Here is a 25,535-nt window from a genome sequence, read left to right on the forward strand (position 1 = left end):
GCATTGGGCACATCTGGATACAACTGCGCGAGCTCACCGTCCCCAGACTGATCAGTCAGAACTCTTTATGATCATATTCCTGGCTGCATTGTGCGTCTACAACTAGAATAAGATGACTTTATGATGCACAATTTCACTACATAATCAGAGCTAAACCCATCCTCTTATTTCCTGACTTCGACTATAGCCTCATACCGCCTGTACTGGAGACGCGCGTTGCATTTCCTACATGTGGACGCAAGAGATCCGCAGATGGTTCTTTTTACATACAGATGTGTTTACGTCTCATTAAATCTTTTCACATTTTCTCCAATAATAAGACCCGTGTAGTGTTCCATGATATTTTAATATTGCTTAATCCAAACATCAAATAAAAAGGCCACCTCCAACAAGATTCTATCCCGCAGGTTCTGTATATTTATGTACATCATGAAAAAACAGGTACCACAGTATCACCAGTTAAAAGCAAAACTATTCAAGAATTAAAATGAAAAATAACAGCCTGTAGACTCACAGCAGGAGGTCCTCAGTACGGTGAACCTTTCAGACACAGTGTTGAGGGTTTAGTTAGTGTGCATTAAGGACAGCGACAGTTACAGCATCTTGGATAAAGGAAATAAGAGTCCAACAGAAACAATTGTGACAAGTCAGAGCAGAGATACTTTACACACACAATCTAACCAAGTAGTAGTAGTGTTGCTTGTTGTGGATGAGGCGTGTTTTTGTATGATTATGATCCGTCTGATTTGACTGCATTTAAATGATACCCACCCAAGGCACTCTAACCATACTCACATGTATCCACGCCTTAAGTCAACTGTTATTTGAAATGCAGCAGGAAGTTTGGTCTGACCTGTGCTGTCATGTTTGTGTTGCCTTTGAAGCAAAGTGACAAATCGTTTGCATTGCTTACCGTTCATTTAAGTGCTAAGAAATGATAGAGCGACGCAGGTCCCCTCAAAGGAGAACAGCAATCCGTGTGTGCTGATTGTCAGGACAATACAAAGAGTGTACTTCTGATAGCACAGCTCTGGATTGAAGACAATTAAATGTCCACTTTATCCAGTGGGGATTCGTGAAATGATTCTAGTTAAACAACCAAAACAGCTTCAGCACAAAGGCATTTCTTTGGTTGTCAACAGAAAGGAAAATCATAGCTAGTGTACTCACTTTGGTTGTTTAAATCAAGTAAAACTACAATACAGCCAGCTGTGCCAAAATAGTTTGAACAGAGAGAGAATACTGTCCATATACCGTACATCTACGTCTCCCCGTTGGTCCCATCAGTCGTCACTGAAGCGGAGTCGGTTGAAGGCTAATTTGATTTCTTCGTCCGAATCCGAAGCGAGGTCGGCGCCGATGAGGAGAACTCTGCTGTTAGGAACTTCCTCCTTCAGCTTCTGCTTCCTGAGGACCACGGTGCCTTCAGCCCCCTGGCTCTCTGGGCCCGTCAGCAGGATGTAGCAGGCGTGGCGCCCGTGCTCCAACAAAGTGGCTAAATGAATGAGAAACAAAACATCACGCCTTAATCCTACGACTCCGCCTCACATTTGCCGAGAAATAACAACGAATACAAACCTTTAAATGTAACGATGTGCTCCATGGTGTTTGTTGATTCAAGGAGAACTTGATAGTGCAGAGGATGCAGCATGTAATAGCGACGGTCGGTGAAAGGGACCTAAAGGAAATGCATATAAGAAGCTCAGCAGTTTGAATCGCTCTGCTGATTTAAAACTACTGAAAGCCAAATACCACAGAAAATAATTTTCCAGGCACTCACGGAAGCGTTGGCCTCTGACGGCAACAAGCCCCAGAACATGAAGATGGAGAAGATGTTGGTGGTGTGGACGACAGCGGGCCGAGGCGAATTGGAGCTGGCCAGCATGTCCACTCTCCACAGCAGGTCGCCACACGTCCCGTCCAGGATGACGATCTGAAGACGAGACAGACGGGGCAGAGAGAGGAATTCAAGGTAATCGCATTACGAGACAGAGAGTATTTTGGTCTGACGGCAGAATTAGTTTCTTACCCTCTTTGTGTTGTTGCCTATATCCTCCTCAACAACCACATCCAGCACTGTATCCTTATTGAAGTAACCAAAGGACGGCACACTGGATGAAGGAAAGCACAGAGAAGACGGATGTCACTCAGTCAATAAGTATAAAGTCTACTTCAGAGTTGTAGTGAAAATAGCCTGGGCCCACTTGAGTTCACCTGAGCACTGAGCTGATGTTGACTCTCCACACCACTTTCAACTTTTCCCCATCGACCATAACGACCTCGCTGCCCGTCACCAGCACCAGATTGGCCGGCTCGTCCAGGTCTCTCTTCGTCCTCACCACGTGTTTCACCGAGTCTGACCTACAAAAGGCAAACAAGATGATGATTGACAGCCGCACAGTGACCTGGCAGGTGTTTTAGGAACGCCGTTGGGAGTGCGTCGTCTTACTCGTAGACGGTTATGAGTCCGGACGTGGCGTTGACTTTGCTCTCCCAATGTTTGTCCCTCTTCAGTTTGTCTCCCATCCCCGTTTTGGCGTTGGCGGCGATCCTCCAAAGTGGCGCGCCGTACAAACCGGTGTCTGTGCATGAACGGGACAATCAATGAAGCATTGCTGTGGTTGTTGTTGTTGTTGTTGCTGCGATTGTCTGGGTGTCATCGCACATAAACAAACCTTTTTGCAGCAGTAAATAGCAAGAGGCTTTCTTCGTGCAGTGAAGAAGATGCTTGGTCGCCTCTGGGGAGTCGACGGTCACCTCCGAGCCGATCTGGAGCCCCGTGGCCCCCGAGAGGAACAGCAGCCGAGTCTGCAGACACCACGGGCGACATTTTGCTGCGACGGTCACGATATTTTCACTGGCAATGCGTTTGATTTGCATATTTGAATCCTGCTACAGCACATCCAAAAAATGCAAAGACACTCTAACAAGGTGAGAAACGCAGACGTCATCATGTTTCTACTGCAGAACACAAAGTAAGCAGAGTTGGTATAAAGGTGCGCTTGTTTTGAAAGGAATTGCAAGAACACATCTTAGAAATGCACAAGCTGCTGTTTCTTCTATTTTTACTCAAATAAATCCAGCTGAAGAAGAACCAGCGGCGCGGCTCTCCTTCACCTGACTCCTCTCCTCTCCTCTCACCCACCGAGGTGTCAGATTTCCCTAGCGCCTGAGTCACGAGAGCCATGTCGGCCACTTTGTCCCCGTCCAGATCTGGGACACTCAGGACGGGCACGGTGGCGTTCACACCAGGAGGCTGAGGCTGCTGCCACCTGACAACACCTGCAGAAAGGGGGGGAGAGAGAGAGAGAGAGAGAGAGAGAGACACACACACACACACACACACACACACACACACACACACACACACACACACACACACACACACACACACACACACACACACACACACACACACACACACACACACACACACACACACACACACACACACACACACACACACGACCCAGCTGAGCAAAGGAATTGGCCATTTTAACAGACGCAACATCAGGACATCTAGCAACATCTAGCTTCTCTCACCGGTGAGTTTGTCGATGGCTGTGATCTGGTCAGAGTGACACAGCAGACAGTCCCAGTTCCGGTCCGCCTCTCTGTCGAAACCACACTGGGCCCACTTGAACTCTGGGGCCAGCGGGCGCTCCCACAGGATGTCTCCGTGCGTCCCGTCCACCGCTAACACAAACACACACGGCGAGGGCAGACCTGGAACACACACCAAACAACTCAAACACACTGTTTGCCACAAACCAGCTGTGCTTTCCTCAAACGCTGCGCCTGGGAAGACTCCATACCCTCGTCTGCACACGTGTTGTTCTTGCTTCCTTCTGTGTCTTTGAGGACGATCAGGATGTCCATCACTTTGTCGCTGTTTGCATCTTCAAAGTCTAGAAAGTCGTAGGTGCCTGTAATAGGAAGGAGAAAGTACAGATTACGCCCCACACTAACATCATCACAAACAAACAGCGGCGTGCACAGAACTCCACTGGCCTGCGTGATAGAAGGTCCTGTTCCATGTGACGAGGTACTGCGGTCTGACCGGACAGGGGATGACGAAGGAGAAGGCGAAGACGATGGTGAGGCAGAGGAACAGGGAGAAGAAGAAGACAGCGGTCCGCCAGTGGGACAGCTTGCCAAAGCACAAAACCTCCTTACAGTCGCTCTTCTTCAGCTCGGTCTGCGTGGACGCCGTCAGGGTCTCGGCGCCCTCCTCTCCCTTCTTCAGAGGGTCGCCCTCGTTGGCGTGGTTGGTGGTCTCCATTTGCTGCCTCAGTGCATTACCGGAACACAGACCTGTTTGGAGAGGAAGGATGAAGGATGTAACCTCCATGGAGAGCTGGACGTGTTATGGTCGGAACAAACCATCTGATACTCGGGACAAACCGGTCTCACAGATCAATGTCACTAATACCGCCTGAGTCCAGATATTTCTGTTGCTGTCCAACCTTTGTGGATCTGAGCCTTTTCAACGCGGACAGTATTGTTTCCAGAAATGCCTCTACACAACAAAAACACAACCCCGTAATTAAAAACACCTAACACACAGCGCACAGTGGCTGGTTGAGCCTGTTGTGTGTCCCGCCCCGGATACGAAGACGAAGCCGTTTAATAACACAACCCGAGCTGTTTCACAAGCACGTTCGCCCTTAAAATGACTCGTCATTTTTTCAGATTTGACCCTGAGTCATGCTTGATAGCCTCCCGTGTTAGCTTAGCGTTGTAAACTTTGGCGCACCTGGTTAGTTGACTTACTTGTTGAACAGAATACAGACACAACAAAACCTCACGCGTTTTGTCCGTCTATTGAGACTAAAAGCTGGTTTATGAAAAGTTATTCTTACTTTATTCTCCTCCGGTCGTCTATGCGGGTGTTGTCGCTCAGTGCAGGTATGAAGCTGAAGCGCTGTAAAACTGCCTGTCAACTTCAGCTGCGTAAACAAATCTCTGACAAACCCATCGTTGCATTTGGGTTGTTTAGCCCCGAGTCAAACAGTCAGGAAACAACTGATCGAAGACCCAATCACGTTCATTTCTAAACTCAACCTACATATAAGGCGACATTTGATTGGTGGGAAGAGTACATAGTGGGCGTGGCTATGCTGTGAGTCCGCAATGCGGGCATACTAACCCAACAGTAACGGTAAAGACGCTCTGATTGGTTCATCCGCCCACCCCCTCCGAGGTTACGATTGGTCAATTCCTGCTGCACGGGACCTTTCAAACACGCGTTGTCGTCATTTCCGGTTGTATAAACCGGAAAGTGACGAATCCACGAAAAAGAGAAAAGCTGCGAGAGGTGATGCTTGTGAGGCGACATAAAAAACAACACAATAGGAATACAGAGGCGCTGTAGTGAGTTGCATTAATTGCGATATCGACGAAGGAGCCGCAACAATGTCCGCCCAAGCTCAAATGAGAGCTTTGCTCGACCAGTTGATGGGAACAGCGAGGGATGGTGAGTTGCCGTAGCTTGCTAGCTAAGCTAGCCACTTAGCCAAGATGGAGCCGTCGCTGAGGCTGGCTAGTGTTGGCGTGTGATGGGCAGACCTGCATGAATGGATGAACTCCGGTGGGCTGGGTGATGTACACTAGATTCACCTAACCTTTACTTTCCGGTTAGGTTTTAATGTTTGTACCCAACGCAGCTAAAGTAAACTTGATGGCTGATCACGTCGTTGAAACTCTAAGCTAGTAGCTAACATGTTACCCCGGCCCCGCTGTGTGAGCTGCAGCAGCCTGGTGTAACGCAAACCGTCTATTCATCTGATGACAATTAGGTAACGCTACCGTGTCACGTTACATATTTAAAACAGTAATAGATAGTAGAGATCCTGGTAATGCGTCCTCAGCTTCCACCAGCCGCTGCTGTGCGCGTTATTCACCCTCTGATCGAACTTTGACTTCATTTATTTAGGTCTATTTATATTCTATTTCATTGGATTCTTATTAAGTTTGTCCAAATGCGGCTGCTAAGCTTCCCGGTATCCACAGATGCCCCGAAGCAAATATTACATTCACTCCTACACATTTCTGTACTATTTTAAAGAATAGGGTGTAAACAAATGAAACCTAAACTCCATTGTGATAATGTTTATATTTTGTAACTTAAAGTCTAATGGCTGAATAATGACATTTAATTGTGCAATTTATCAAACAAAACCGATTATAGATCTGTTGGTAAATTGAACTCATTAACTCATATCACAGCATTTATAATAATAAAACTGCTTAACTTGCTGTCAGTCATTTTTGTAGAATGGAGTGACAATGAATTTAGTATTTATCTTTGCATCCAGATGTGTTTCAGGTTTAGCAGCAGTTTCCAGCTGCTTGGATACAAACATTAACAGATAGACCAGCTGTCAATCATCAGAATAATAACAATAATAATAATAATAAAGGCCCAAAACAACAGGTTCATTCTGACAGTTGATTGAAAAGAAATAAGCCTTGTGGCTCCACAATTTTACAAGTAAATGAATCGTGTGTGAATGTGTGGTGTGAGTGTGTAAGGTGTGTGTGTGATGAGATTGATATCAAATTCTTCCCATACATATGTTTCATACAAACTGAACAATTGTGGCCCCTTTATTTTATTCATTAAGGTTCAGTGTATCTTTGCCAGCCTACAACAATCTGCAAAGGAGTTGCAGAAAAGCCTCATGTTCATCGAGCCGTGAGTCACACATAATTTTTAAAGCTGTTATGATGAATATCCAAACGATTTGTTTGCCTTCCGGAATTTACTGTAGTTTTTTTTTTTTTTTTTTTTTTTTTTTTAAATCACAAAAGTGGCCTAAGTCTTCAGTGGCCCTATAGTTTAACAGTTTGGATGAGTGTATACAGCCTGAGCTCAGACGCCAGGTCGCAGGTGGTCTTCCTCTAGACACCTGTGTGTCAGAAAAAGGCAATTTTAGCAAAAGCAGCCGCACTAAAACATGAACACATCGTTTACAATCTGACTTGTGTATGACTCCCAACTTCTTACTGCAGGTATGGGCAAGAACACTGTTTATACTTTTCTACAGCGGGTTTAAAATTCTGCAGCTGAGGTGTTGAAGATTGCAGAAGGGTACAGTATGTGGTGCAGATCGCAGTGTGTATCAACTAACTTTCCTTCCTTGCATTTTGTGTTCATTTCCTTTTTCAATGTGTCACATTTCTGTAAAGGGCTTTGGTCGCAGCAAAACTCTGGGATGTTTTCTTTTCTTGCCACCGCAGACTTTGATTTATTTGACAGACATAGACACGATGAATACTGAGCCTTATCACAAGCTTAAGCTGAGCTAAGGCCTCAACATTGTCCCCCTTACTAAACGAGGCTTGGGTAAGGTAAGCGCCAAGAATAACAGACGCAGAGTCACATGCAGCCTTCAGCTCCACAAATAGACAAATAACCTCAGCCGTGGCCAGGATGTTGTGTTCCCTGTAAATATAATCTCACAGTACACAAGTGAGAAATCTTCCTTTCGTCACCTAATGATTTATTTTCACACAGCATCCTTGCATTCAGCTCTAGAGGCTCCGTAAGTCTGCCCCCCCCTCCATTGTTTTAGTTTCAAACACAGCCAGTTCAGTTAAAGTGTTGATACCTCGCCTCGGCTTAATGTGTGCATGGCCGTTCTCACTGTCTGTTTTCTTTGGACTGTTTCAGGGGACGAGACGCGGCAGAGGGTCAAGTTCACCGACGACCGGGTCTGCAAAAGCCACCTGCTCAACTGCTGCCCGCACGACATCTTGTCCGGCACGGTCAGTGATAAGTCGAGTCGCCTTCTTGTTCTTGTCCTCTCACAGCACACAGGGTCCAGCTTGATGTGCCAGCCTGATCATCACCTAGAGCCATCATACTCTTACATGCACACATATACAGATGTATTTCTAGTCGGGCAAATCCTTGATATTTCTGGATCTGGAAACTTGATGCCTGTAGTTTGGCCTCATTACCGAGCGACTTCTGTTACACCCCGTCACCAGAGTTCTGACTATGAGAGTCTTAGTTACTTCTTAGACTGTCGTTGTTTCAAAGGTGGTGTCATATTTGTCTTGTACAATACCCAGCTGCTCTCTGACAATGAGGTTTAGAGGTTTTGGTGTCGCTTCAGTCGCACTGTTCTAACGCTGTGTGTGTGTGTGTCGCCTTGTGTTCTGTGTTTCCAGCGCATGGACCTGGGAGAGTGCACCAAGATCCACGACCTGGCACTAAGGGCAGATTATGAAATTGCCTCCAAGGATAGAGATCTGTTTTTTGAGCTTGATGTGAGTGATTGGAGTCGTGCTTGCTGTCAGATATAATACAACGCAGCGTCAGACTCTGCTAATGTAGAGCTGTGGAGGATGTGGGTGTGGTCTGTTTACCTTTTTGTTCTCTCCCCCTGTAGGCGGTGGATCACCTGGAGTCCTTCATCGCCGACTGTGACCGCAGGACGGAACTCGCCAAGAAGCGTTTAGCCGAGACCCAAGAGGAGATCAGCGCTGAGGTGGCAGCAAAGGTGAGCAACGACCCGACACACACAGTTTGTCTCAAGACGGACAACATTAGAGGCCTGATTTCCTGGGTTTAATTAAACGATGCTGCTGTGAGTCTTGAGCTTCATTCCGGGAACAGCAGACAGTTTGTTTTGTATGGTGTTGCAGGCAGAGAAGGTCCATGAGCTGAATGAGGAAATCGGGAAGCTCCTGGCCAAGGCCGAGCAGCTTGGAGCCGAGGGCAACGTGGACGAGGCCCAGAAGGTTCTGCAGGAAGTGGAGAAGGTTCGCATCAAGAAGAAGGATGCAGAGGTGAGGGAGAAGCGCTCAAGATGTGTGTCGTAGATAAAGAAGTACAACAAATACACGCCATGTGCAAAATGTCCAAGTGTTTTCTGACAATAACGCTTCCTCCACTGATCTCTATCTCCTCAGGAAGAGTACAGGAACTCCATGCCGGCCTCCAGCTTCCAGCAGCAGAAGCTGCGAGTGTGTGAGGTGTGCTCTGCTTACCTTGGTCTCCATGACAACGACCGTCGCTTGGCCGACCACTTTGGAGGGAAACTTCATCTGGGCTTCATCCAGATCAGAGAGAAACTGGACCAACTTAAGGTACGGACCCGTCTACATCCTGGTGGATCTGATGAGGGAACGATGGGGAATGGGATTAAACCAAACACATGTAGGCATGACCTCATCAGTTTCTTGTTTTCATTTTGATCAGAAAACTGTGGTTGACAAGCAAGAGAAGAGGAACCAGGAGCGTTTAAAGAGACGAGAAGAAAGGGAGAAAGAGGAAAAGATGAAGAAGAGGTTGGTGCATCCATTTAAACTCCCGGTCTTTGTGTTTATAAGTACAGATCTGGATTGTGTGGTGAAACTGAAACATGTGAACTTATTTCCCAGGACCAGATCACGAAGCAGAGAGCACAAAAGGTGAGATCCCTGCTCCTTCTGTCTAATCCAAATCATTTGTTCAGCTTGAGAGAGTACGTGAGCTTCATCGTGTCCCTTCATCATCAGGTCTCGCTCTCGTGACCGCAGACGGAGACGCTCACGCTCCTCGTCGAGGGACAAGCGCCGCTCGCGCTCACGGTCCAGGGAGAGGAGGAGGCGACACCGCAGCCGCTCCGGCTCCGGCTCCCGCAACAAGGGCCACCGCCACGGCCACGAGCAGAGCGCCAGACACAAGTAAGGACCAGGAGCTGCCACCTCAGGACTGTACGCCGATTTGATCTACACTGTGTATGATGTGACGGGAAGTCAAATCACTCAGACTTTGCTCTCCCTCACTTGTAACCAGGTCATCTAGGGACCGCGAGCGCTCGTCCAGAGACCGGTCACGGGAGCGCGACAGGCGGGACGGCATGAACGGCAGGTCTGACTCCCGCCGGGCAGACGACAGGGACATGGGCGACCTCTGAAGACCAAAACCCAACAGCCACAACACACAACCTCCTCCTGTGTCTCTCCCTCTCTCTCTCTCTCTCTCTCTCTCTCCTCTCGCCTTTTTACTCTCCATAACCCGATGTTGTCTTCACTACCTGGCCTTGTATAAGTAACCCCGCCCCCCCTCCTCAGCCCTGCCCCCTCCCCCTCTTGTCTCTTTGCTTTATCAGCTGTTGCGGCTGACCCAGAGTCTACACACACACATAGATGCATACGATCAATATTTTATAGGTTCTCTTCTTCAATACGGTTGCATTCGGTCCTGGATCAGTAGTGGATTGTGTCGTAATGGCCACGTGTGTGTGTGTGCGCGTGTGTGTGTGGTTTGGTGGTTCTTCTGTATCCAATGCATCCTGTCTATATACACATCAGGACTCCGTGGCCTCCGTGATTCTAATCGGGCGAAAAGCATCCGCGGCCCTTTCTTTGGCGTGAAGCATCAAGTTATAAGCGATCGTCGTTCTTTTGTTATTAATCTTTTGATACACAGTCTGCTCCTAAATGTGTCGGCTCTCCTGGTCGTCCCGGTTCTGTCGAGGCTTTTATATCTTATGAAGACTTTTAACCGGATCCTGGTAAGCTTCAGTTTTGAATGTCTGTCTACACACACACATACATACACACACACACACACACACACGTACACACACACATCTTCGGTGACTTTGTTTGCTAAAATCTTTGTATTTATGTTTGAAGATAGTTTTGAGATTGGTTCCGAGTTCATTTTAACTAATCAGGTTTTTTTGGGGCTTTTTGTTTTTTTTGCCGCCAAGAGTGAAGTAAATCCATTTTGTCCAGACTCAGGCCAGTATTTGTTTTTTGTTTTATCAATTCTTGATTCTCGTTGTGTTTGTGTCTCCGTTTTGTTTTAACCTTACAAATGTTGGCATGGAAACGATCGGTCCCCCTCACACACACACAAGGAGGCCAAAACCCAACTGGGACAGTTTTCCTTTAATGCTTCATCAACAGTCTTAAAATGAAACACACACACATTTAAATTGATGCAATGCTTTACCCAATGTGTAAAGTCACTTGTTTTTTTTTGTTCTGCTGGAAAACTTTGTTTAAAAATCTCAATAAATATCCCAGCCTTTTACTTTGATTGTGTTGTTATTGTGCCGGGGGCTTGGGTCCATACATGCTGATACGTATGTAATAGGATATTAATATAGGGCACAATGTAGTTTAATGTTAAAATGTACACGCCGCTCTGGCTTGGTTAGATTATGATGTCACTCTGTCACTGCACGTGTGGGGACAAACTCAATCTGGATGCTTTCAAGTGTCCATGGTGAGAGACGGCCGCACCGGGAGGAGAAAGAGCCGAGCCTCACAACGTGCCGCTCTCCAGCTCCAGATCCACCTTCATCTTCTGTTTCTCCATCACCGCCTCCAGCTCTGTGGCTTTCCTGGCATCCTGTGGGAAAACATGAAGAAGCAAAGTGTTGAGAAGTGACTTAGTAACAAAGTGTCAGATTTGCAGGAAGTATTTACGTGAAATCACAAAAGCTAAAGGTATCTGGGTACAGATGGTCACTGAATCTCCCAGCTCAGCAGAACAAGAAACATGTGAACAGTGTATTTGTGTTTTTCTCTCCAGGGCGTAGGACCGCTTTGTTACCTCGAGCAGTGCTTTCTGCACAGTGAGCTGGCTGTACACTCTGGCGCCCTCGTCTGGAATCACTGAACGAAGCTCCTCCTTGTTGAGGGAGAAGAGCTGAGCACCTGTGAGCACCCCCAGACACGACACCGTCCTGAAAGAAACACACACACGAGTTTAGACTATAGGAGTTTGCACATTATCTCTGTTACTCTCTGTATGTGTGTCAGTTTAGACTCACGGCTCGCTGAAGCCTTTCCCTCGCAGCCACCCGGCCACCTCGTCGGGGGGAGAGTGGTAGTCCAGGGGCATTGAGGTCTCCGCAGAGCGAGGGATGGTGAGGGGTTTGTTCAGATTGGTCTTCCCGTTGGTCAGCCTCTGCAGCAGCTCATCGTTCACCAACATGACTGAGACACACGGGAAGGGACAGAGGAAGTGATGAGAAGTTATCTAATGTACTTTAAAGGTTCTTTTCTCCACCCATGTTTCATCTCCATATGTGTTTTCACTCATTCAGGCCTATGAGAGCTCTCCTCAGGACTGTGTGGGCCGGTTGACAGAACAAGCTGGATTAGTATCTCTGTCCTTCTCTCCTCTCTGAAAGCTTTGCTGCACCTGTTTGGCAGAGCGACTCTCGTCTTTGTGGGAGTTTCAGCACACACCCAGCAGAGCTCCACCCAACACCCTTCTGTTAAGCTGGACCAGATCAACTGTGCGGGTGTGCAGGATCAGTGACCTTTCCCTCTGTGAGGTAAACAGTATCAACAACTCTCCCTGCCTGATTTGACTTACTGAACCTTTCTCAACACAAATCCACCTGCTTGTAGGGTTCAGTACCTTTCTCTGTTTCCTCAGCAGCAGGTACGTGTTGGCTGTAAGGCGGTAGGCTTCGTGGGCGTTGGGGGGAGGGGGCCTGCGGGAGAGCAGGAGGGCTGGGCGGGACGGCAGAGCCAGTCCTGGCCAGGGGGGGCGGGGCTGGAATCTGCAGAGATGGAGCAGAAATAACATTGGTATGCACTGAGGTATGTGCTCACGTGTGTGTGTGTGTGTGTGCGCGCGTTTGCGCTTTACATTGTGAGCTTTGTTGGTGACGGGGCTGTCTATGTGGGCCACAGGTTCCAGGATGTTGAAGGGAACAAAGCCAATCTGGTTGAAACGGTTGCGGCACTTCCACCAGCGTTTGGACGATTCGATCACCTGTGGATTCCATCACAAAAGCTGTTAATACGTTTACTAAACTTCTTCACATCTCTAAATTATACTTCTCTGATTAGTATTCATAAGGTTAACACACATCTGAGTTGTGTGTGTGTTCATTACCTCCAGTGTCTCCCCCTGCTGCACCGACAGCTCACTGCTGTTCCGGGCGATGAAGTCATAGCTGCAGCTGTAGACTCTCTCCGGCTCTGGAGGGAACACGCCTCCGTCACTGAGAGGGGAAGGAGACGGACGCCGTTATCATGCAGAACATACAGAGTGTAAAGGGTTAAGAGTTACCGTCTGACACATTCAATCCTTGTGGGCGACCTACACTTCATTGTCGATGTGTGTGTCAGGAGGGCCGAACAGCTGGGGAGGCTGGTGCTGCTGTGGATGAGAGGGAGAAAGGAGAGGATACAGGTAAGTCTGTGTCTGTGTCTGTGTCTGTGTGTCTGTGTGTCTGTGTGTCTGTGTCTGTGTCTGTGTCTGTGTCTGTGTGTGTGTGTGTGTGTGTGTGAGTGTGAGAGAGAGAGAGAGAGAGATCCGATCTAAGCATTTGAATTGGCTCAGATGCTGTTATCATTGATCACTAACACACAGGAACCAAATATAGTTTAAGATCAGCCAGATTTCACAGCATCAGAGTGGAACAGGTCCTCACCTCAGCTGTAATTACCATAGTAACGCCTGTTGTGTCATGGTGAGTGACACAGAAGGCGTACAAGGTGCTAACCACGTACATAAGAAGCCAGTTTGCTATAAATAGATGACAGAGCACCAATATGATTGTTTCCAAACTGTTTAAGCCCTCTGTGTTTAGGTCATTAAGGGCATGTTAAGTCCATTAATCACCTAAGTCGAAGTTAAAGTCATTAAGTGACATACTGACTTTAACTTAGACTTAAGTGATTAATGTATTAAGTGTTCTCTTGTTTCTCTGTGCATTAACACTCTCCTTCCACACACAATACAGCGTCTCACTCACATCACGCTCAGGTATTCTATACCTCTTGTTTTACTCGGAGGGCTTCATGTTTGTGCTGTGACTCGACCGGATCCTCCCAAACCTGCCCGTCTGCCCTCGAGGCTTCTGGCTTCCAGCCGTCTAGGAACACAGGGGTGTACAGAGCAACAGGCCCTCTGAGCTGAGAGCTGAGTGAGGAGGAGGAGGAGGAGGAGGAGTAGTCAGTGTGTGTCGTCCTCCACACGCATAGGGATGACTTAACAGAACAATTAGAACAACCACGCCTCCTGTGAACACTGTCTGCTTTTGCAAGGTTAATGCAAATTCACACTGCATATCTTTACTTTGTCAGAAAGCAGCTTTGTATTTTAATGACATATATGAGCGATCGTCCCCTCCTCAGGTGCTGTCACTCACCGCGGGAGCGTCCAGTTGGGACCCAGGGAGGTCCACAGCTGCCTCTCCTCCTCGCTCAGGGTGTCTTGCAGCAGGGCGACGGCAGAGTTGGTCAGGGCCGGGCTCTCCACCGAGGCTCCCATCTCCGGCCCCCCTGTAGTCTTCACCACCTGGACACGAGCGCACAAGACAACACCAGCGTTCATACTGAGTAACAGCCTGCTGGTAACGTACATCGCATTTCATGCATTGACATTCTGCGTACATGAACGCCTCACGGCCGCTTGCCAACTCACATGCACACATAAAGGAAGAGAGACGTCCACTTTAGTAATCTGGATGTTATGGTGTGTAAATCTCTGTATGTTTCCATAATGGGGCGTGCCAGAACACACACATCAAACACACCCATTCACTCTGCTTGTGATTGTTTTGCAGATTCCAATCTAAATGAAACGCTGCATGGAATACGCCAATAAGCATGTCGGATCAAATATCAGACGGGAAAAGCTTGGGACTCCAGGCTATGAATGGACGGCAAATAAGTGAATTTGACGCGTTAATATCTATCAGCTGACGTCTGGTGGCGCCTCACCGTGCACAATGAAGCAAAACACTACGTTTGTTTTAAGCGATTCAATTCTTGCGGCGATGTACGATTTAAAGTTAAAGTTTCATATTTGAGGATGTAAGCCAAATGAGGTAAAGCACACCTACGCAGACAAAATGGAGACATACTGACACGCAAACAAGTTCAGAATAAGTACAGCGTTTCTGGCTTGTTTGTCGTTACATTATGCTCGTTATCGCGCCGGGAGCAGCCGTGTGTACAGAAGGACGGGGACTCTATTACTTAATCACACTGTGACCTTTCTCTTATTTTGCCTTGATACATGCCAACGTTTTTTTCTCTCTCCACAAGTCCAGAAACAAACTCCTCCTTTATAAAAGAGTCAACACGATTTAAATGCCACGGCGATCGCCAAACATTTGATCCACGCGCCCGTCCAACGTTTGTTCATCTGCTCCCATCGAGTTAATGATGTAATATGAGATAAAGTATTGAATCAGGACATTAGAACATAATCTGTGCTGCATTAAATGACTCAGCTTTGTGTTTAGAGCAACGGCAACAACAGGTGGTGCATTCAAAGACCTCAGTCAAGATGGAGGCGCTCACCATGTCCAAAGGCTTGAACACGTGATGAACCAGCTCCTCTGATGAAGGGTTGGCGATGGTCGACTTCAGGCGGCCCTGCAGAGGACAGAGACAGAGTGTATTATTTACCACGACCTCGCTGAGAAACACACTCTAAACACGGTGACCTCTGACATGGAGAGCATACACACCAGCAGGCTGAAGCAATATTTGAATTTCTGGAAGATATCGATGAATTCCTCCTCCGGCGGCGGGCGGGCCTTCGCCGTGAGTAAGTCGTCTGTTGTGGATGACACACAGAATGCAGATAACAGCGTAGATCACCCGTGAGTGTGTGCGTGTGTGTGTTATCAGGCGCCGTACAAGGCCGAACAACAGCATTGCTGCTCCACTGAGTCAGAAAGAATCTACAAACTCTCCCATCCAGATGACTACAGGACTCAAACTATGACTCCTTTCACACCTTATAACTGCATAACCGTTATAACTGGACTCTTAAGCGCTTAACAAATCCTTTTTAATGCCTTATAGATGAGTAATAGGCCGGTAAAGGACGGCTCCACCCAGTGTAAACACCCAAATCACTTTATCAAGCCACATGATGTCATACCTCCACCTTCAACGGTCACAAAAGCCTTTATACAAGTCGCTCTCACATGCCGGGCAAGGAGCGGTACATGGATGTTTAGGGGTCGAATCCATGCAGCCTCCATTTAATAAGAACTTTCATTTGACTTAGAAGATTACTGAAGCAGAACAAACTGACCTACACACAAGTGATCACAACCTGGCAACCCAGAATGATTAGGTAACACATTTCTTAATCCATTAATGGAGTTTAAAGTGACACCATATCTTCTTTACCTTCAGCATTTTGCTTTTTGCTCCTCTTCTTCTTCTTCTTCCTCTGGTTCAGCACCGTCGCAGCCTCGGCCGTCTGCTGCAGTTTCCCCAAGAAGTTCTCGATGTCGTCGAAACAGTGATTGAGGATCCCCTGAGGAAGTGGAGAACCAGTTTGTTACCCTGACTCGGTTACCAGTAGCGACCAATTACAGCTGTCTGTCAAGGCGGCGAGAGCGCACATACCACTTCCCTCTCGGCTCGCAGGAAGGAGATGTCGGGCCCTCCGTTGACGTTGGTCGCTGTGGAGAGAGAGACGAGAGGATTCACTGCATCCATTTTCATTTATCCTCCTGGAATTTCCTGGATTCGGAATTCCTGCCCCCTTTTTTACCCCTGCAAACACACACGCACACACACACACCCCTCCCATCCCCAACACACACACACACACACACACACACACACACACTCACACACACTCACAATGTAATCTCTGTGCTCTGAGAGGCTTTTACCTTAACTACCTCTCTGTGTCCCACTTCTCTGCTCTGCTGAAGAATTTCACCGTCATACACACACACACAATCACACATACACACACACATTCGCACCATGAGTCCTTTCTGTCGTACCTCTGGGTCCGGGGTAAGGTGGAGGGTTGGCTGGTGGGGGGTTGGGAGCGTGCGGGACGGGGGGGTTTGGGATTTCGTAGGGGTCCATCGGCTCTCCTGTACTCTGAGGAAGCCTGGAGAGCGAGAGGAGAGAGAGAGAGTAAGTCAGTCCACACACACACACGCCTCAGCACAGCTTTGACAGTGATCACAAAGAGTCCCGCCACTCAACCGCAGCACAGGTAAAACCCAGCAGGTGACAGGTCACAGCTACGCCCCCCTCTGATTGTCAGACTGTCAGCAGATCCTCGCTGTGTGTCTCCAGACAGATTGTGACCGTGTGGGCGAGTTCCTATCAGTGAATCCTGCTGGACGCCGCCTGAAACTCAAGCCTGTCGCCCTCATTCAGCCCCAAACAGTAAACACAGTGACTGAGCTGACTCCTGGGTTTGTTTTCTCTCACATTAAGGCGGAATTGTCCTTTGGCACAGATCGACAGGAATGGCAGGTAAAGGAAAAGTAACAGTTGAGCACACACATTTAACTGTGTGTGTGTGTGTGTGTGTGTGTGTGTGTGTGTGTGTGTGTGTGTGTGACTAACCTTGCATGTGCACATATACAAATATCACAGAACTCTTAACTCCAAGCTTTGCTATAGTTTAGTGGGAACCCAAAGAGGCAGCGATCATCTTACCGCACACACACACGTGTCTGTCCTTCACTCGTCCTTTAGAGCAAAAGTTTACACGCTGAGTATTCCGTCCGGGCCCTGAGCCACCGTCATCCCTCTCTCTTTTCTCTCTCTCTCTCCTCTCCCTCCGCTCTGTCACAATGGCCTTGTTATCTTTGTCACACCTTCTTAAGTTATGTAGAAACTGGTCAGACGGGTCTTTCTTCTCTCTCTCCCACTCTCTCTCTGACTGCCTGTCTCTCAGCTGTTTATAGTGTCCTCTCTCTCTCTCTCTCTCGCTCGCTCTCGCTCGCTCTCTCTCTCTCTCTCTCTCTCTCTCTCTCTCTCTCTCTCTCTACCTCACAGACAGGTGGACGGTGTCACCAGGCCTGCTTTGATTCAGCAGAAACTGGGAGATAATGCTCAACAAGAGAGAGCGAGTACAAACATTGAGGGAAGGAGCTGAAACATGTTATATTGTCCGTGTCTGTCCCTTTGTCTGTCCCCGTGTCTCTTCCCCCTTTTTCTCCCTCTCTCTTCCATCGCTTTCAGATTCATTTAGGGCAGTGATTGATTCGGTTTAACGGCCATCAAAGTGTGGCGTGACGTCCACATACCTGACAGCGTCGGGGGCCCTCTTAGTCCCGTTGGAGGAGGAACCCGAAACCATGCGTGTGATGTCAGCGCAGATCTGCTCGGCCTGAGGGGAGAAAGGCAGCAGGAAGTGGCATCACTCGTAAAACCTGAAACAGAGCGAAGCGTCGCGGTGCAGCGTGGGAATCCGGGTGTCACTCACCTTCACCACCTCGCAGCTGAAGAAGTGAATGTCTGGCTTCTTCTGGTTTGTGCTTTGGCAGACGAGGAGGAGGAGAGAGGGGAAGAGCTCAGTCTCAATGGCGTCGCAGCGGTGGATGGATTTGAGCGAGTACTTCTCCAGCTCATCCTGTACGAAGAGAATAGGAATTAAAGTAATAATAACACTCATTGTAAAGTCCAGTTTAACACATCTCCAAATGCTACGATGACATCATGCAGGTGCCACTGGCTGTCATGATCTTATTGTATAAGTCGAGCTCTTTTAAATGTATAATTGCTGCATACTGCTTTAGCCACAACCGAGAAACATCAGTTTGGATCAGCGCACGCCATCTTCCTCCCTCTCATTCCCTCACGAGATTCCCACCTGTCTCTGCACGTCGCGGAGTCGAAGGGCGTCCGGAGCCACGTCCAGGAACATCTGCTGGATCCAAAGCTTCTTGTGCTGAGCCAGGGCGGTGAGGCGAGCCTGGGCCTCCTCCACCGTCTGCACGTCTCCATCCTGGAGCGAGAACGTCAGGAGGTGCTGCAGAAGGGCACAAAGGCGTAAGAGGCGATGAGGACGCTGGGAAAATCATTACATCATGGCGTTCATCTGGAATGGAGAGGACTTACATTAACAAGGTACCGGGAGATGTTTGGCATCCTTTGTGCGCTGTGACGGCCTCCCTGCTGAATGTGGAGAAGGAGGAAGGAAGATGTTTAAGACTCTTATGATGCCGGGAGACCATCAGAAAACCTATGGAGTAACAACGGGTGATGTCATACAACCTTTGATCTACAAGTAGATGCAGAGAGTTTATTACAATACGATCATTTGGCAGACGCTTTTATCCAAAGCGACTTACATTACATTACCACCCTTCGCAGAGGGGGGAGCAATTTTAGGTTCGGTGCCTTGCTCAGGGGCACCTCGGCAGGGACTCGAACCGGCAACCCTTCAGTTCCCAAGCAGAAGCTCTACCCACTGAGCTACTGCCTCCCCTTTTATTTGATAGTTTATCTGATTTTATGCGATGAGCGTAGAGGAATGTAAAGACAGTAACACTCATTCATGCTGAATCTCTATCTTCCCTCCCCCAGTTTCTCTGATGCAGTAAACCTGGATTAAGCTGTGTGACCGAGCCACCCAACCAGTCTGACGAAAGTAAAGCCGCATCAATGTCTGCTCAGTGCCCATCAATACTGGAACCACCTGAAAGGTTCAGATCCAGGTCCTGTAAGTCTCTTTTACTGCTTTTCACCCAAACGTGCCTTCCTCTTCATCCTCATTCATATAGACAGTGACCTTATGTTATAAATTGGCATTGAAATCGTAAACAGTGCGATATACTGTAGCATTTCAAAATAAAAGTCAGGAACATGATTGGTAACATTCATCAATAGACTTCAATGAATGAGAAAGATCCTGTGTGGCTCTCCAGATAGAATTAAAACAGCATAAATAATCCAGCATGCTCTCATTCATAGTTACCTGACTCAATGTGTGATGTGAACTAAACTGGGTTCCTCCCCTGACGTCATTTTTCCAGATTTGACACTCACGAAGTACACATTATTAACTGATAATTGAAATACTCACCCAGGTTAAGTTCCCAGTACTTTGGTTCCTAATGCCAACAAGTGTGTGTGTGAATAAGTGTGTTTATTACTACGTGACAGTGTGTTACTCCTTCCTCCCTGTCCTCTCCTTGGTTCCTTCTGTTTTTGTCGCCTGTGCAGAGGTGTGTCACCTTGCACGAACCCGCCCAGCTCACCAACCCACCTCAGATAGAGATGTTTGCTCTCTCTCTCTCTCTCTCTCTCTCTCTCTCTCTTTCTCTCTCTCTCTCTCTCTCTCTCTCTCTCTCTCTCTCTCTCTCTCTCTCTCTCTCTCTCTCTCTCTCCTCCCCTGCTCATAACAATGCATGTGTGTTCATATTTCACCACGTCTGAGGAAATGTAATGAGTTTGCATCTCGTTATCAAGCTCGACTCTGCGTGCACAAACGGGGGTAAATCTGGGTGTCATATTTCACAACAGTCTTTAATTAGAGGTGCGTGTCCCCATTGATCCTCCAATAGACGAGAAAGGCGGAGTCAGGTGGTGAATCCCCAAACGGTGCCGCCGCTTGACTTTGACGTGGTGCTTTAACAGAGGACGCTTGGAAAACTTTACAATCTATAGAAATTACTTCCAGAAGGTATTTAACCCTTTTTAAATCAATGCATGCCCTTATTCCCCGACACACAATCTAACTTCTATCTTGTACGTTTCTATGTATAATAATATGTGTTGTGTTTTTATAAATAGTGGGCTTACGTGGCAGGCTGTGTTAGTTACCGTGTGTGTGGAGCTATTTAATGTCACTGTGACATATTCATCCACTGTGTTTTATTACTACGTGGGACTGTTCATTCATTGGGAAAAAAATAATTTAATCCGAGTATAGCTACTGTTTAAGTTAGAAAACAAACATAAAATGTTTATAATGCGGCAGATACATGTTATTTTTCTACAACAATAATTACAATAACTAAGAAGTAAACACTCGCCTGCGCAGTGAAAGCCAAACATTGCTGATTACTAATTGCGTTTAAATAGTTAAAAAGTCTGCCACGTGTTATGTTTGTAGATCATGGTAGCTCTACGTGGATCGACGCGCTAAAAGAAATGGCTTTCCCCCGTTGACGCAGTGAAACTTTCTGTGACAAAACTGTGAGTGTGTGTTTGGTGATTTGTTCAGTTACAGACGATATTGTGTTGTGAAACGATCTGTTCTGTAGGATATGAGCTCAAGTCACAACAGGCATGGAGCGCTGTGCTGCGTTCACGGCTCCTCGTATCGTTATCTACAAAGTAGGGTTAAGTTGTACAGTGATCGACCTTGTGGAACTTATAGACAGACATATACAAGTCGAAATAAAGTAAACACTTCTTAGTAAATATTTAAGTGTTCACTCTGAAGTGGGATTGAATTAGATCAAAAATATTTACTTGTCACAATACACCGACGGGCCATGAAGGCAGCAGCTTGCTTCTTCCATTGCATCATGCGGAAGCGGCTGAACAAAACCGCTGTTGGTGTTTTTTGTTGAGCCTCTTTGTAAATTGAGCGCAAAATTTGAATTTCCACACCAATATAGACATTAGCAATACTCAAAGTAAGCTAACGTGTTGCGTTTACGAACTCTATTTTGTGAGTCGTGACAGGTAGACAATACGGCATCAGCGCACGTGCGGCTGGAGGCATGCTAAAGGTAAAGTTTAGCCCCGACATTTCCCCCAATATCGCTTCTTTTCTGCATCTCCAACGACATTTTCCGCCGTGGAAGTCAGTCTGTTGTGTCGTAAGAAGAAAACACAATGCAAATTAATGTAAAATGTGTGTAAACATTGTGTCCAGGCGGGCTGACAGGCATTTAAACGTGGTGATTCAGGGTAATACTTTTGGCGGAAACGGTATGTAAGTGGAATGAAGTACAAGATGGGAGGGAAAATAGTTTTGATGACCAGCATAAAGAAGGAGTGTACTGGCATCCTAATGTTCTTATTTTATTGTTATTCGATCCAGTAAATGCAATAACTAATGTTTGAAAAGTCATGTCACGGTGACACGGTCATGTTTCCATAGTGAGGGTCGTGCCTAATATTTTGATCAAGTTCCGTTTGTCTTCTCTCCTCTCAGATGGAGAAGCATCCTTTGTCCGCTGACAACAGTCCAGGAGCTACCGAGTCGGACGCCCTGGCCCTCGGTGGCGAGGACAACCAGCAGAACCCATCCGAGCCTCCCGCCAGAGACGGATGGAACAGCAAAATCGAGTATTTCCTGGCCCAGGTGGGATTCAGCGTCGGCCTGGGCAACGTGTGGAGGTTTCCGTATTTGTGCCATCAGAATGGAGGAGGTGAGGGGACGTTCCAAATGCTCTGACCATCGTTGAGAAGACATGAGATCGTTACTAAGAAGTGGAGCTGCTAATTCAGTGATGTCATCTCTGGTCCTCAGGAGCTTTTATCCTCCTCTACGTGGTGCTGATGCTGTTGGTGGGCATCCCACTGTTCTTCCTGGAGCTGGCAGCCGGGCAGGCCATTCGCCAGGGCAGCATTGGTGTGTGGAAGTACATCTCCCCCAGGCTTGTGGGGATCGGCTACTCCAGCTGTGTGGTAAGAGACAAACACCTTAATGCTGTGTTTCTATATACATTCATGGTGATTAATGCATTCTGGGCATTGTGTTTTGTGCTGCGTCTTTGTATTCCTGTCATTGGTTTTGTGCCGTTCCCAGAATAGCTTTAAGAAAAGGACACACTCAGTTCTGCGTGTGTGTCGGTTTAGAGAAGTGTGATGGATGTGGTGGTTTATAGCTCCAAATTAGACGTCTTGGCACAGAAACATTAACTCTTCAAACCCAGCCTTGTAGTTGGGTGTGTTTGTGATGTCATAGGCGCAGGAGAATAACTTTGCTCTCCCAATATCCTCAGGTTTGTTACTTTGTGGCTCTCTACTACAACGTGATCCTGGCGTGGAGTCTTTATTACCTTGGGAGCTCTTTTCAGCACCCGTTGCCGTGGGAACAGTGTCCAGAGACAGGAAACCTAACAGGTACACACTCAGCATGGAGATGTTGTTATTTGATTTTATTACCCAGAAGGTTAAATCATCATCGTGTTGTTTCTCCTCTCACCAGTGAAGGAATGTGCAGACAGCTCGCCCACATCCTACTTCTGGTACAGGAACGCTCTGGATATTACAGACTCCATTGATGAGATTGGCTCTTTTAACCCTTACATCACCTGCTGTCTGTTGGCAGCCTGGACCATCGTGTGCCTGGGAATGTTCAAGGGCATCAAGAGCTCCGTCAAGGTAAGTCTGACAGACCATTGACTCTTGTCCTATGAGGTCTTGTGTGATCGTGACATCATTCCCTCTCCCTTATCAGGTGATGTATTTCTCCTCCATCTTCCCGTACGTGGTGCTGCTCTGCTTCCTCATCAGAGGACTCATGCTGGATGGAGCCTCAGAGGGAATCGCCTTCATGTTCTACCCACAGGTATCGCCTATAGGCAGCCAGCGTGTGTGTTTGACAATAGTGAATGCAGGCAGACGTGATGATTTCCTGATGCACGTCTCATTCACAGCTGGAAATCTGGGCCGACGTTCAGGTGTGGCGACAGGCAGCCACGCAGGTCTTCTTCGCTCTTGGCCTGGGCTTCGGCTCCATCATCGCCTACTCCTCCTACAATCCCAAGAACAACAATTGCCACCGCGACGCCTTCACCGTCTCCGCCATCAACTTCCTCACCTCCCTGCTGGCCACTCTGGTGGTGTTTGCCGTGCTGGGCTTCCGAGCCAAAGCCAAAGTCATGGAGTGTGTCACCAGGTACGACTTAACCCCTGACAACAGAGCATCGGCCTGGGATAGTCGTCATTAGAAACAGAAATGGACGTCAGTGATGAATGCTATTAGAGAGGATATTAGGATTTGATTGTTCACACACTTACTCTTGTGTTTTCTTTGTTTTCTTTTCAGAAATTTGCAGAAGCTGTCTGTGCAGAGCAGCGCTGTCGACCTAAACCTGCTGCCAAGCTTCAACTTCTCTGATCCGCAGTCTGTGGCCATTGAGGACTACAGGGACTGGTTAACACACTCTGGCTCTAAGCTCCCCGGAAACTTCACAGACTGTGATCTGGAGAAGGAGATGCAGAAGGTAAAGACTTCACATAAACCCATCAAGTAATGCAGACAGATTCTGCAGCTCACGCAGAACCTGAGCGAGTGTGTTCTGTGTTGTGTTGAGGGTGTGGAGGGAACAGGTCTGGCCTTCATCGCCTTCACAGAGGCCATGTCGCTCCTGCCCGGCAGCCCCTTCTGGTCGGCGCTCTTCTTCCTCATGCTGCTCAACCTGGGCCTCAGCACCATGTTTGGCACCATGGAGGGCATCCTGGCCCCGCTCACCGACAGCTTCAAAGTTCTGGCCAACAACAAGACCAAGTTTACGGGTAAACACAACAAACAAACAGAATCCAGACGTGTTACCTTGAAGGGTCAAGTAGGATTTTCTCTGATTTTAAAGTGACGATTGGTTGTTTATGTCTCGTCTTTGTGTTGTCACTCAGTGTTCAGCTGCACCCTGGGCTTCCTGATCGGCCTGCTCTTCACCCAGCGCTGTGGGAACTACTTTGTGATGATGTTTGATGATTATTCTGCCACGCTGCCCCTCATCATTGTGGTGGTGTTCGAGACGTTCAGTGTGTCCTGGCTGTATGGAGCAGACAGGTGAGGCTCTCTCCTCTCACACCGAGGTGAACCGCAGACTCTTCACAAATCCTGTACAACTCAATCTCTACCGCTCCGTGTTTGAAGGTTCCTTAACGACATCGAGGGAATGCTGGGCTGGCGTCCAAGTGTGATATACAAATACCTGTGGAAGTACATTTGCCTGCTCGCCATGCTGGGGCTGCTGGGAGCCACCATGATCAACATGATCATCAAGACACCTACGTATACGTCCTGGAACCGGGAGCAGGTACGCAGAGTGATGATGAGGGAAAAGAAGAGCCTCAGATCTTATGTGAAGCAAACTAACTCATGTGTTTGTCCTCAGGCCTCTGAGGTCACCCTGGAGTACCCCGGCTGGGCCCTGGTTGTCATGTCGTCACTCATCGTGTTCGCCATGCTGCCCGTCCCGCTGTGCTTCATCCGCTCCATCCTGCTCGAGAGGATGAAGCAGAAGTCCAGAGACGCAGAGTTCGGTCAGTACCGCATGGTCAGCACCGACGACAAGGTGGAAACCCCCATGACCGAAATGTCCGACGTGAGCCAGACGAACGGGAACTCTGCTCCCGTTTCTTAAACATCAGGCAGTCGTGTCCCGCACTTATGACGGTAAAGACTCACATATCGGTACGTGCCTCAGACCTTTGACCCCAAGCATAAGGAGGCAATCATTTCCTTCAATCTGCTACTGAGTCGTCAATTTGTAGTTAGTGATTTTGTGACCACTAGGGGGCAGAAATCTCAAAAACACACCGGCAGGACTCAGGCGGCTCAGATGCACCACAAGCTTCTCCATCACACAGCAACATGAAGGCTCCTCTGACACGTGAGCCTCCTGACACATGAGACCAGAGTCCAACTACACTTAGACATTCAATCACTTCATGACTGTAATGCTGGCTTTTCTAGTTTTTAAATATTTGTTATTTAAAAAAATCCTAAAATCATTTCCAACTTTTTCTATGTACAAGAGTTGTTACACACACACACACTATGAGTTTACACTTTGTGCTGTGTATCCTAAAAACCTTTTTCTATGAACCTATTGTCGTTTATAAATAGCGTCTCCTCTCCAAAC

General features: G+C 47.7%; 4 protein-coding genes across 13 annotated transcripts; 2 read left to right on the top strand and 2 right to left on the bottom strand.

Annotated features, from left to right (window-relative positions):
* Window positions 1–327: 327 nt before the first annotated feature.
* On the bottom strand, window positions 328–5,024 carry fam234a (family with sequence similarity 234 member A). The gene is made up of 12 exons (XM_076152239.1): window positions 4,863–5,024; window positions 4,012–4,314; window positions 3,816–3,926; window positions 3,544–3,726; window positions 3,146–3,282; window positions 2,676–2,808; window positions 2,450–2,582; window positions 2,215–2,361; window positions 2,030–2,111; window positions 1,781–1,933; window positions 1,579–1,678; window positions 328–1,495 (listed from the first exon to the last, which is right to left on the bottom strand). Exons 2-12 carry the CDS (start codon window positions 4,280–4,282, stop codon window positions 1,284–1,286), a joined length of 1,662 nt encoding a protein of 553 aa, XP_076008354.1. The 5' UTR covers window positions 4,283–4,314; window positions 4,863–5,024; the 3' UTR covers window positions 328–1,283.
* A 236-nt stretch (window positions 5,025–5,260) lies between these two features.
* luc7l (LUC7-like (S. cerevisiae)) lies at window positions 5,261–11,038 on the top strand. Of its 5 annotated transcripts, XM_076152255.1 has the most exons (12): window positions 5,261–5,476; window positions 6,627–6,697; window positions 7,015–7,093; window positions 7,676–7,770; window positions 8,179–8,277; window positions 8,400–8,510; window positions 8,656–8,799; window positions 8,923–9,099; window positions 9,212–9,300; window positions 9,394–9,423; window positions 9,511–9,678; window positions 9,791–11,038. In XM_076152255.1, exons 5-12 carry the CDS (start codon window positions 8,182–8,184, stop codon window positions 9,909–9,911), a joined length of 936 nt encoding a protein of 311 aa, XP_076008370.1. In that variant the 5' UTR covers window positions 5,261–5,476; window positions 6,627–6,697; window positions 7,015–7,093; window positions 7,676–7,770; window positions 8,179–8,181; the 3' UTR covers window positions 9,912–11,038. The 5 variants fall into 5 exon arrangements, with proteins under 5 accessions (XP_076008370.1, XP_076008368.1, XP_076008369.1 ...); XM_076152253.1 differs by having other exon boundaries at window positions 7,015–7,770; XM_076152254.1 differs by having other exon boundaries at window positions 7,050–7,770.
* Window positions 10,879–19,928, bottom strand: eps8l1b (EPS8 signaling adaptor L1b). 2 transcript variants are annotated; one of them, XM_076152229.1, is made up of 19 exons: window positions 19,784–19,928; window positions 18,817–18,873; window positions 18,569–18,727; window positions 18,182–18,328; window positions 18,003–18,085; window positions 16,737–16,849; window positions 16,348–16,403; window positions 16,126–16,255; window positions 15,453–15,541; window positions 15,283–15,357; window positions 14,124–14,272; window positions 13,750–13,894; window positions 13,074–13,129; window positions 12,863–12,971; window positions 12,614–12,739; window positions 12,380–12,524; window positions 11,784–11,949; window positions 11,564–11,696; window positions 10,879–11,359 (listed from the first exon to the last, which is right to left on the bottom strand). In XM_076152229.1, the coding sequence occupies exons 2-19, from the start codon at window positions 18,844–18,846 to the stop codon at window positions 11,273–11,275; spliced, it is 1,998 nt and encodes a 665-aa protein (XP_076008344.1). In that variant the 5' UTR covers window positions 18,847–18,873; window positions 19,784–19,928; the 3' UTR covers window positions 10,879–11,272. The 2 variants fall into 2 exon arrangements, with proteins under 2 accessions (XP_076008344.1, XP_076008346.1); XM_076152231.1 differs by having other exon boundaries at window positions 18,817–18,940; window positions 19,784–19,882.
* Window positions 18,685–25,196, top strand: LOC143002231 (sodium-dependent neutral amino acid transporter B(0)AT2-like). Of its 5 annotated transcripts, none has more exons than XM_076152234.1 (13): window positions 18,685–18,957; window positions 19,285–19,420; window positions 21,869–22,085; window positions 22,187–22,344; window positions 22,662–22,782; window positions 22,868–23,043; window positions 23,120–23,230; window positions 23,319–23,560; window positions 23,711–23,888; window positions 23,979–24,180; window positions 24,298–24,457; window positions 24,545–24,707; window positions 24,786–25,196. In XM_076152234.1, exons 3-13 carry the CDS (start codon window positions 21,869–21,871, stop codon window positions 25,032–25,034), a joined length of 1,977 nt encoding a protein of 658 aa, XP_076008349.1. In that variant the 5' UTR covers window positions 18,685–18,957; window positions 19,285–19,420; the 3' UTR covers window positions 25,035–25,196. The 5 variants fall into 5 exon arrangements, with proteins under 5 accessions (XP_076008349.1, XP_076008351.1, XP_076008350.1 ...); XM_076152236.1 differs by having other exon boundaries at window positions 19,285–19,415; XM_076152235.1 differs by lacking the exon at window positions 18,685–18,957 and having other exon boundaries at window positions 19,140–19,420.
* The last annotated feature ends 339 nt before the right edge of the window (window positions 25,197–25,535 follow it).

The sequence above is a fragment of the Genypterus blacodes genome, unplaced genomic scaffold (genome assembly GCF_046128005.1).
Source record: "Genypterus blacodes isolate CSIRO-AG114 ecotype Tasmania unplaced genomic scaffold, CSIRO-AGI_Gbla_v1 ptg000055l_1, whole genome shotgun sequence".
Lineage (NCBI taxonomy): Eukaryota > Metazoa > Chordata > Actinopteri > Ophidiiformes > Ophidiidae > Genypterus > Genypterus blacodes.